Source organism: Lacerta agilis, chromosome Z (assembly GCF_009819535.1).
Source record: "Lacerta agilis isolate rLacAgi1 chromosome Z, rLacAgi1.pri, whole genome shotgun sequence".
NCBI lineage: Eukaryota > Metazoa > Chordata > Lepidosauria > Squamata > Lacertidae > Lacerta > Lacerta agilis.
In genome coordinates, this window is record NC_046331.1 from 8474090 (window position 1) to 8486386 (window position 12297).

The 12297-nt window shown below is 44.0% G+C and overlaps 1 protein-coding gene across 13 annotated transcripts in view; it reads right to left on the reverse strand.

The window, feature by feature from the left end:
- Positions 1-12297, reverse strand: part of KCNT1 (potassium sodium-activated channel subfamily T member 1) — a 183846-nt gene that overhangs the window by 83708 nt on the left and 87841 nt on the right. For 8 of the 13 annotated variants that reach the window (XM_033137685.1, XM_033137683.1, XM_033137679.1 and 5 more), the window contains exon 2: positions 6071-6112. The exons of the other annotated variants lie outside the window; for them this stretch is intronic. In XM_033137685.1, the coding sequence (XP_032993576.1) occupies positions 6071-6112 (42 nt within the window). The remainder of the gene's footprint in view (positions 1-6070; positions 6113-12297) is intronic. 13 annotated transcript variants of the gene reach the window in all.

Consider the following 12297-nt stretch of genomic DNA (forward strand, 5'->3'; position numbering starts at 1 on the left):
ATTTATCCAGCATGTAGTTTCCTAGGGATGAAGAGTGCTGGGTACTGTGGAGTCTTTAAGATATATGATTTTATTTACACATATTTGCAACCTGAGAATAAGGTGGAAGAGCTCACAGAAAACACTTCAACAGAACTTGCTTCCTCATTAGGTTTCTAGGAGGGGCTCCCAAGGCCATAGGCTTTGGATTCAGCACACAGCAAGACAGGCTTCTGTGTCTCTTTTTGCAGCTGCCATCTTCAGCCCAGAACAAATAACCATGGCAAGCTCTTGTTCACCTGCCTACATGATAATGCGGTCTCCAGCCAGGTGAGTTGTTAGGAGAAATTCTCACCGCCTCCTTTTGGAAGCATTGTCAAGGAGTATGACAACATGACCAGCTCTTTGGACATGTAAACAAGGTGATTACAGGCCTGCTCAGAGACACTGACTTAGCAAGGAGACTGTTTTGGCCATTTCAGTAGTCTATTCTACTACAAACTACAACCTTGCAGATATGAACTTGCAACCTTGGTTGGGACCCAGAGGCTTAAGCCAACTCGACGCTGCTGCCCCCAATCCTATAGCAACACTAGCAGCTGTGCCAGCAGTACATGATGCTGCTCATATCTTAAACTGCTGGTGAGAAAAGATAGGAAAGGAAAGAAGAGAGCTATAAAATGAGTCATTTAATGAAGTGCTCAGAGATGACCAGCTGTTGGGAAGGAGCTAGGGGAAGGGATCCAAAATCCTTTCCTTCGGCTATGATTTATATGTATGGCAAGAGAAAAATATCCAAGGAGTTGGGGGGGAGAGAAGAAAAGCAGAGGCGGGTTTGGGGGGGCTTTCTTTTTCCTTTTCCATATACACACATGGCTAGGCAGGAAAGCAAAGAGAGGAATGCTTGTGGTAAACAAAGTTCACATCTATTTACAATTATGCCCCCCCATCCCACCTCCATCATTCCATAAGGATGCCGTGTGAACTGCCTCCCCCTCCTTTAAATGGTGTTGGGGCAAGCTGTGGAGGGAATAGGCAAGAGGGTGGGTGATGTGTTAAGAAGAGAGGGCTGGTCAAGGGAATTAATGGGAAGTTAACAAAGGGGAGGCAATGTTGGTGAGCAGAGCAAGGAGTGACAGTCCTGTGTGTGTGTGTGTGTGTGTGTGTGTGTGTGTAGACAGATAGGTCAATAGATCAATAAATAGATATGAGAGAGACTTAACATGAACATGATAACATGAGCATCTGTGACCATGTACATGCCTGGCTGGCCAGTTACTAACTGTAACATCTTTTGGAAAATAAAGTAGGAAGGTAGGAAATGACCAGTATTGGACCCCAGATGCCCTGATCTGCTCATGTTGGCCCTGGTGCTGATGAGAGACTTTTATGCTGATGCCCTCTTGGTAGTCAGTTGGAGGCCTTGCCTCAGGCTGTGCTGCTTGGATTAACCATAAATCATCGCAATAGGGAGAAAAAAGGAAGTAATGAATAATGAATGAGGTGAGGGACAAAAGAAGCCCACTTAAGGATAAATTGATTAAAAAAGGGAAATCCAGCGATCACCGCAAGAAATAAAGTCATTGCTAAGTACAATTCAACAAGTTACATATCTAAATTTAAAACCCCATTACAGGATTTGTTTTTATCAGTAACTACTAAAAAGAACAAGAAAGGAAATGTACAGAGCCAAGTAAAAACTAATTGAAACGACTAAATCAGTAGAGTCTTTTACATCTGCCATATATGCCAGCAACCCGCCTTTATAGCTTGACATCCTTACTAAAGAGCACAAAGTATATCTCACTGGTGGAGAATCTGCAGTCCTCTGTTGTACTCCAACTCCTATCAGTCCCACACAGCATGGCCAGAGGTCAGGGGTGATGCATGCTGGAATCCAGAAACTTCCGGAGGGCAATGCAAGTTCTCTACCCACGGTCAGTATTTTGACTAATCAGTACAGCAATAATAATAACAACAGATCAGCATGAATTTTCTGCTCCAAAGCCTTGTGTAAACAAAAAGGTTACACAAATGGTAAGGGGTGTTCCTTGATACTAAAAAGAAAAACCGTGCCCTCTGAGAATTATTATTAAGCCAGCATCTCTCCTCCTTAATTATGAAAGCTTGGGTGCCTTCCAAGTGTTTCAGGCCTGCCCCACATTTTCAATCTGCAGCACCTGAACAGTTATTCAAATAGAAAGAACGCCACAAGAAATGTTTTTTAAATAAATGCACCAAAGAGTCAAGAACACAAACTGCAAGTGTTTTGAATGCAATTGGAATTGTAAGAGCATAAGAACACATGCACACACCCACATACACATACATGCAATGTAGGTAAAATCAGTTCTAGACTACACGAGGTGCCCCTTAGGGCAAAACTATCATACCTTTGTGTTTTCCTCTGCAGAACAAAAATGGGTGAGGTTTTTACTATCAGGAAATGGGCAGAGGGGAGAGGGTTAATACCCCCCCCCCAATTATGCTGCAATCCTATCATATTCAAGCCCTCCACCGCAGATTGCTATTAAAAGTTCTATCACTTCTGTTGCAGACAGTGCATAAACTGCAGAAAATCAGAGGATGATCGTTCTTAGCTATTGTTTTTAGAAGGCTACCAGGGTTTGGGAGGTGGATGTGATTTGGTTAATGTTGTTAGGCTCATGGATTTAATTAAGGGCCTTTCTACTTTTTCATCCTCCATATGGTCTGTCCTGGACACAATAGAATTAAACAGGCTGGTAGTTTCAGCACCACAGATAGTTCCAAGTGAGCAAACTGTTCCAAGGAAGGCTGAAGGCGGACTGGGAACTCACAAGTCTCTGCTTCCAGTGTTGCTGAACTGATACCTTAGTTCCTTCCAACCTCCCCATGAAGATGGAACCCAGGTGGATACTCTGGGCGGGGGTACTAGCAGATTGCAAGGATTCCCCTACTGTGTAAACTCCCTGACCAGATAGTCAACTTTCAGAACCCTTGGACCCTTCTGCTTTTAATGCTACAAAGAACTAGTTCTGACTGTGAATGCACAGCTCTCAGGTCCTGATAGACAAGGTGGGGAACCTATGGCCCTGTTGATTAACCATTGGCCAGGGCTTGGTAGGAGTTGCCACCCTACCGCATCAGGAGAGCTGCAGGTTCCCCACTCCTGATAGGCTAGAACAGGGATGGAGAACCGGTGGACCTTTAAATACTGATGGGCCATTGGCCCAGGGCTGATGGGAGCTGTAGTATCAGGCACTCATAGGAAACTGGAAGAAACTGATATGCCCATGGAATAGACTAATGAGGCCACTTGAAAATGAAGAGCCCAGAGCACAATTTATTTCAAGTAACTGGTAACTGTCCCTTGCCATATAGCCACATCAGCACCAATTTTGTTGAGCACTTCCTTGCAAGTAACAAATGACAATCATTGTCAAGCCACATGCAAGGAGCCACATGCAGTAACATAATTAGCCCCAGCATCTGATGGACAATTTATTGGACAATATTACATCAATGAATCCCCAGATCTATTTAACAAGTGCTGCTTTCATAAATGGAAGTGGTGACATCTGTTCTCCAGCAGTTAATTGCAAACAGCTGCTTTCTCTGGGGGTGCAATACTGGTATACAGCAATAGCAGGCACTAGTCTTTTCAGATCCAGGGCCCATGTTAAACAACAATCTGCAAGAGATTGAACCTGGGACTTTTTGCATGCAAAGCAGATTTTCTACCACCGAGCTACAGCCCGTTCCTTTCAAAGAACATAGGAAGCTGCCTTAGTCCAAGTCAAAACATTGCCCTTTTTTGCTCACTATTGTCTCTCCCAGTACTTCCTGGTGATGCCAGGGATTGAACCTGAGAACTTCTGCATGCAGAGCAGATGCTCTACCACTGTACTACTCTTATGCTCATTCTTAGAACATACCCCCAGGCCTGAAAGAAGGGGTCAGATATATGTAAAATGGCTGGTCTGACGATCCAGCAGACTAACTCCACTTTCAGAACTGATCTCCCTGAGATGAAATGTATTTGAGAGACCATGGTCCTAGTTTCTCCTATGCATTTTTTTTTTTACTTGATGGGGGCGTCAGTCAAAACCTGCAGGCTTATATTGTTGGTGCTTAGTATATATATCACAGTGCAGTACAGACATGAGTAGTCTGGCAAGACAGCTGGTTGAAAGAATATGAGCTTAAGGTTTATTACTCCTGGCAAACAAAGCCATTCTAAGTATAAGCTTTTATAAGGTAAAAATGGAGTCAAAATAACCTTATGACACTAACATTAAAGAAGCAGCAGGAAGGAAGTAAAGCCCGAGAGCCAAAACAATCCACATACCACATGCATAGCTGTCAACCTTTCCCTTTTTTGCAGGAAATTCCCTTAATATAGCACTGGGAAACAGCAGGGAGGGTTGACAGCTATGCACATGGTATCTGAAGAAGTGTGCCTGCACACGAAAGCTTATACCCAGAACAAACTTAGTTGGTCTCTAAGGTGCTATTGGACAATTTTTTTAATTTAAAAAAAAAATTAAATCCACATACAGTTACTCAAGAAGGAATCAGTGAGGGAAGAATAGGCTGCTTTCTGTCAGGTAACTTATTGCAAGTGTAGTTGCTTCGCTCCCAACAGAAATAACTCCATCTGAGAAATGTCCATTGTGGCTGCTGAAAAAGTGCTTGCCTGTGAGAATGAATCTCCATAGGCTGGGGCATCTATGTTTTCTGAGACACAGAGTTAGATATTCCTTGCTAGCCCTGACAGCGAGCAAGGAAAACACACAAATTCTTTCTTACATAATAATAAATAATAAATTTTTATTTATACCCCGCCCTTCCCCACCAAACCGGGCTCAGGGCGGCTAACACCAATAAAATCGCAACAAAAACATAAAACAATTCATTAAAATACAGATTAAAATACAATTTAAAATTTAATTTAGACTGCAGCCTCATTTTTAAGTAGCCCACCAATCACACCAAAAGAATGAAACATCAGGGTTAAACTGAAACCAACCCAAAGGCCAGGTGGAACAGCTCCGTCTTGCAGGCCCTGCGGAAAGATGCCAAATCCCGCAGGGCCCTGGTCTCTTGTGATAGACTGTTCCACCAAGTTGGGGCCAGTACTGAGAAGGCCCTGGCCCTAGTTGAAGCCAACCTAGTATCCTTGTGGCTTGGGACCTGCAAAAAGTTATTATTTGAGGACCTTAAGGTCCTACCCGGGACATACCAGGAGAGGCGGTCCCTTAGGTACCTAATGAATGTAGGCTAATGACTCATATGGTATAAAGCAGAGAGTTATAGAGAAAAAGTCACTGAAGATACAGAAAGAAAGAAAATTTTTTGATGGGACCATTCTCAGGAAAGACTGTGAGGAAAGACAGTCTGTTTTTATATAAGTTTAGCCGACATGACTTCCCCCAAAGAATCCTGGGAACTGTAGTCTGGTGATACACTCAGAGTTCATTAGTGATCTCTAAATCTTTTCCACATCACAGAACTACAGTTGGCAGAGTCCCCCAGGGAGAGGAAATGAGAGTTCGTTTGCTTAGCAAGCTTTCTATAATGATCAACAAACAAACCTCTAAGCAAGTTTACATGAAACAATATGAAATACTCATTAAGGAAATACTGATTCAATCAACAGTCTTTGAAAACAACTAGACATAATAAAGTTATCAAAATGTAAGATAAAATCAACTGTTTAAAAAACAGATATATATAATAAAATTACATGTCTGAATAGGCTGACCTAAACAAAAAAGTTTTCAGCAGGTGTTGAAAGTGATACAATGAAGGGACTGCCTAATATCAACAGGCAAGAAGTCCCAGAGAGCAGGCACTGCCACACTAAAAGATCCATTCCTCACATGCATGGAACAGATGTCACATAACACTTGTAAAAGTCCCAGTTCTGGTTTTGATTGTTTGAAACCAATTTAAGCTTGTGGCCCCTTGCTTAAAAAACTGCTCACATTCTTTCACTTTCACTCACAATCCTCGGTAAATAAACTTAAGAAGAATAGAATGTAAATGAGTTTCTCAAATCAGAGTACTGTTGCCATCTTGAAGCGCATGCAGTTTAGAGCTCACTTACTGTGAAAGGGAGGAATCCATACTGAAATCTTCGGTATGTGGCCTACGGACATGGGGCAAAAGGAGCATTAACAGGTCAGGCACACATCAACAGAACATTCAGAGGGTTATTGGACACAACTGGTGGGACTGGACAGGATGGAGTGGTACAAAAGTCTATTGGCATTGGAAGACTTCAATGGAGTAGCAGCTGCTTCTCCACAGTCCAGTCCCACAACCATCTCAGTTATGAGTGTTCAAAGGTTTCTAGGAGTTGGAACAATAATAGAGCCCCTTCCATTACCAAACCACAGAAGACAGGAGGTGCCAACTTATGAAAGTATCAGATTGGCCAAATCCACATTGTCCAATCCTAGAGACATAGCTGGAGTAGTCTGTCTGGGGAAGTCTCACCCATGTGGCTAAAGAAGTGCATGCCCCATCCTGAAAGTAAATAGAATTGCTTCTCTACCTCAAAGAGGAAGGGCCTGTAGTCCTCCAGATGTAGTTGGACTATAGCTCCTACCAGCCCCTGACCAATGGTCATGTAGGCTGGGTTGATGGGAGTTGTAGTCTAGCAAGATCTGAAGGGCCATAGCTGTTATCCCTGCTATACAAACCCTTATGGGGACTTCTGAATATCAGACATTGTTAATGTGAACTAGCTAATTTGAAAAGTGATCTTCATCTGTAACACAGAGAACCAAAGTAAGGAACCTGTGGCCCTCCAGATGATGTCAGACAACAACTCCCATCATCATCCCTGACCAATGGTTATACAGTTTGGGGCTAATGGCAGCTGTAGTCCAGCAAAACATCTGGAGAGACACAGGTTCTCCATCCCTGTCCCACCTCAAAACATGGAATTTCTGTGAACATAATGGACATTTGGAAGGAGTAGGAAGTTTGGATGTTTCACACTTCCAAACTGTGTCCATATTCCTTTGTGACTTTTCTAATGTAGAGAGATCTGGGGTATGTGTGTGGACATTCTGTTTCAGATGGGACAGAGACGTAAGGGAGACAGGAAGTGTGAGGCTCATGTACTTCCTGCTTCCCCAGAATCTGCCATGTTAGTATCCATTGTCTTTCAAGTGGGCCCAACCCAAAGCTCAAACTGGGCTGATGTAGCGCTGACTGTGGAATGAATTTGTCTGATTCTATGGTTCTTCACTAGAAACTGGAAGAGGGGCAAAATAAAAGCTTCTAAATTTTGATGTTCAGCATGAACAGGGCACACCACTTGCAAGACTATGGATACCAGTAGTCATATCGGCAACACAGAGAGACAAAAGGGAGTGCTCACCAGCTGCAGGATCTGGTGAGTGCCAGAAGATTCTGCACATTCTAATCCCCAATGAAGGTAGTAGAAGAGTACCACTGAAAACTCTGGAGCTTGTGTGTGTGTGTGTGTGTGTCTACTCACTGTAGAAATAATCCTCATAGACCAAGGAACTGCTACTGAGAGCTGTCACATTCTTCTGCTAGGTCAGCGTGAGTACCGTAAATATTTTATAACTGTACTATGCTCATTTGGGATTGCTTTGACTATTGTTCAGGCCTATTGCACTGAAGTTCATATCTCCCTTTTAGTGAAAAACCATCAAATTGAGGGGTGAGGGTCCCTTTTCAGTCAGAGGGCTGCACTCTCTTCTGGGGAACCTTCCTAGAGCCACATGTCAGTAGTGGGTGGGGCCAGAGGCAAACATGGGCTGAGCAGCTGCTATACATTTCCCCTTTGGACTTCCGGTTGAGCGCGGAGCCGCCATCAGTCGCAGGTTTCGCTCGGCTGAGCAAACCTGAGTGCGGCAGGGACGGGGTGTCTTCTACAGCGCAGAAGACCCCCAAGGAACCCCAAATTGAGAGTTTTGGGGGCATGGTCGTCTGGCGGGTGCTAGAAGGGTGCTCCTCCCTCCCCGGTAAGGCTCTGTTTTGAGCCCCCGAGAGCGAGGGAGTGGAGTCCCGGCACATCGGACATACCGCTTTCCCTGCCTGCACGAAGCTGCGATACTGAGGGGCTTCAGCGTTTCAATTCTTCCAAGTAAACAAAAAATGGACAAATGAACAAATCTGAAGACAAAACTGTAAGTAATTTGATTTGATTTGGCTTCGGAGGGGATTCTAAAAACGGAAGTCAATCCCTCTCTGCTGAGATTAAGAGACAGTGCGACTTTGTAGCTGAAGCTATTTTCAATGCGATTGAAACAAAGAAACTTTTGTATGGGTGTTTTTAGCTTTAAAAGTGGATTGGATCTATTTTCCTCTTTCCCGGAGGTCCAGATGGAGTGGATACTATAAATTTTAGCAATAATTAAAAATAAAAATGGTGTACTTATGCAGTAAGGATCTACGTAGCAAGAAATAAATTGTTGTGACTAGCAACTTGAAGCTTGACCTTGAGATGACAAAGGGAGAACTGTCCTCGCGGTTTGTAAAGCAAGCTTTGGAACTTTTGCAGCAAGTAGCTGTGGGAATCAACAGCATTGCACAATTGGCACATAAAGAATTGGAGATTGAGACTGTGAACAATTTGGAGGACTTTACATTGGAACAGAAGGAAAAGGAAGAAGGGAATAGTGACAATGCTGAAAAAGAGGAGTTGGAACAGGATACACCAATTGGAGCTTTTACGCAAGAAGAATCTGACAGTGTTAAAGACTGGTTCCTGTTGCCACTGGATTGCGAAAAGACTACAGGCCTGCGATTAGTTGGACAGTTACAGGATTTTCTTTTTTATGTCTCATGGGCTGGGTTCTTTGAAAGGGAGGGTATAGGGTAAAATATTAGAATTTTAAAAACGAAATGGTATTTCATTATGGTTATGACAATTGGATATGGACACTGCGATAACGGACAATGCTTTGAAAGACAAACTCTGGGACCATAAGGGAGGGAGGTGCATGAGCAATATGAAAAATTTTGGTTAAGATGAGGAAGTCATTGTAATGAGGAAGTCATTGTAAAGGAATAAAGATTGGAATTTAATTGACTGGCCCGGGAGGAGGGTCAGCATGCTGTGCTTTGGAAAGTATGTGGTTAAATGTAAAATGATTTTTGCTACCTCTGTGAGAGGGGGGTTTGGTGCGTGTTGCTCCCCTCGGTGGGAGAGGGGGGAGTCTGGAATGTTTAACCATGTATTATAATGTATTGGCTTTAATTGGGTTTTTTTAATTGGAAAATCTAATAAATTCTTTAAAAAATACATTTTCCCTTTGTACAGTAGACTAGTTTCTACACATACTTACACGTCCCTCTCTGCCCTCCATCCAGGCAAGAAAGAGCAATTATCAGAGGACACATCCCAACCGAGCAAAGACACTCAAGGGGAGTGCAAAGCAGGGCTGGTGAGGAGTGTCATCTGGGGAGAAAGGGTGTGGCTAGAGAGAGAGGATCAGACAGAAGGGTCTGGAGGGCTGTATTTGGCCTTGGGTCTAATAATAATAATAATAATAATAATAATAATAATAATAATAATAACTTATCATTACTACCACCCATCCTTCACCATAAGGTGTCAGGGCAGGACAAAGCAATTTAAAAACAAAATATATACTCACAAGCAGTTCAATCAAGTGCAATGGGGCTTTATTCCAAGATTACACCCTGGTGCACTGTTCAGATAACTGGAATCTGTGCACAATCAGTGTGTTTGTGTGCTGGGATGAGAAGCAGAAATCATATCTGCAGGCATCCTCCGGGTGTGTTTCACACTCTGGTCATTCCTTGCATATATCAAGAGCCTGTCTATATATAACTGTCCTGGACACCAGAAGTTCTGCATGCAACTATTGGTTTAAGGCATGGTGATCCTTGGGGGGTGGGTGGGTTGATTGCACAACCAACATTTGCTTGGGCAACTGATTGCACACAGCTGATATCTGTGCATGGAGGAGCCGCCAAGAGGAGATGGTTTTGCAGGTTTCGTACACATAATGCATATTTTATCCTCCTCATATACCATCAATGTGTATAAGAGCATAAGGGATAATTTCAACAAATGGGAGATAAGAGAGTAAGGGAAATGAGGGGAGAATATACATCCTTTTCCAGATACAGTGTGTATATAAGGCTTAATTGCAGTGGCTTATAACCAACGAATTATGGGGAACACGTGGTCTTTCAGATGCTGCTGTGCTACAACCCCCTTTATTCCCAACCACTGGCTATGCTGCTTGGGACTGATGAGAGTTGGGAGTAAAAAATATATAAATCTGGAGGGCCACAGGTTCCCCATCTCTGGGTTGTGTCGAAGGTGAATTCCAAGAAGGGATTTGACAGAAGGGGTATTGATCTTTGTATCGCATGTGAGTCAATCTCAGGCTTCGGTTTTGAAAGGATATTTACTGTACTTTCTTCATTTGCACAGACATAATAGGAGGATAAGACAATTCTCCCGGTGCATTTCAGGACTTTGTTTCCATAGCAATTAGCATTAGACTTGAAAGCGTGATGTGATTATCATACTCCCCTAAGGAGCACTCTTTTCTTTTGTGTTTTGTGTGTTTGGGGGTTCCACTCTTTAACCCCTTCCTCTCACTTGGTTCAATGTTCATGTATATGTCATCTTGGTTGCAATCTTAATACTTGTTTATTTGAGAGTAGGCCACACTGAACTCAGCGCGTCTTAGGAACATGGGAAGTTTGCCTTGTACTAAAGCCAGACCATTGGTCCATCTAGCTCAGTACTGTCTGCATGGACTGGCAGTAACAATGAAATGCAACACGTAGACCAATAAACAATCAAGGCACTAATTCATTGTTACGTTTAATGAATTAGTGCCTTGATTGTTTATTGGTCTACGTGTTGCCTTTCGTTGTTACAGTCTAAGGGTTTGCAACACAGGGGTTAATCGGTTGCATGGACTGACAGGCAGTGGCGCAGGAACCCTCTCCGGCACCTGGGGCGGGACGCTGAGGGGTGGGGCAAACCGCCCGGTGATGCACACGCGATGTTCATACAGACTGCACATGTGTGGCATCCCGGACTGAGTTCACACACTGCTTTCCTGCTTGGCAGGGGGTTGGACTGGATGGCCTTTGTGGTCTCTTCCAACTCTATGATTCTATGATTCTATGATTCTATGATTCTACGTAGCAACCGTACAGACTGACACTCTCACACAGCGGCCGTATGGAGTGTGCATGTGTGGCATCCCGTACGGAGTCACTGTGTGAGAGGCAGCCTATATGGATGCCCATATGGATGGCGTGCAAGAGCAGCAACCCGTATGGATGGCGTGCAAGCGGTGGTGCCCATACGGGCTGCGTGTGCCCTTGGCTGCTCTACAGCTGGGGGGGGGGAGGTCAGGGGCCATCTTGTCACACACACACCCCAGAGTGGCACCTGGGGCGAACCGCCCCCTCCGCTCCCCACTTCATACGCCCTTGTTGGGAGGGGCTGTATAGGATTTTAGACAGAGTTTCTCTCCCAGCCCTTGCTGGAGATGTCAGGAATTGAATCTGGGACCTCCTGCATGCAAAGCAGATGCTCTATCACTGAGCTATGGCCCCATCTATAGGATCTTGCTGTCATTCTTGAAGCTTGACAATATACAGGCTCATGGAAAAGTCATGGTAGGGCAAATGATGGGATTTGTGCTGTGGGCCTTTATATGTCCTACTCTGCCTACTGAGCTACTAAAAATAAAAATATTTTTTTAAATAAAAATGTAAGGAGAATTACATCAGTGTTTCCCAACCTTGTGCCTCCAGCTGTTTTTGGACTACAACTCCCATCATCCCTAGCTAGCAAGACCAGTGGTCAGGGATGGTGGGAATTGTAGTCCAAAAACAGCTGGAGGCACAAGGTTGGGAAACACTGAATTACATAACTTGAAATGCCTTTACCACATTTTTTTCCCCAGGGAAGCGCCAAAATACTCCTCCCATTCTTACATTGTCTTGACATGGTTCTTCTCAGCAACCTTCCTCCATTTCCACAGTCCTTGCCCTCATTTGCCTATGCTGCCACTTGCTCCTATTGATTGAGAGCCAGCCCATGTGATTTTCCGATAGCATACCAATGCTGGTATTTCTTGTACACCGAGGATACAGCCATAGGTGTAGCCAAGGGGGGAGGGCAGGGGGCAGCTGCCTCCCCAGTCAAGTAAATCAATAAAAATACTTAACTAACTGAGGTTCTGCCCCCAACCAACATGAAGCCTGCCCCCCTAACATAATCCTGGCTACGCCCATGGATATAGCTCATAAACTAGGGTTACCAGACGTCCCCATTTCCCGGGGGCAGTC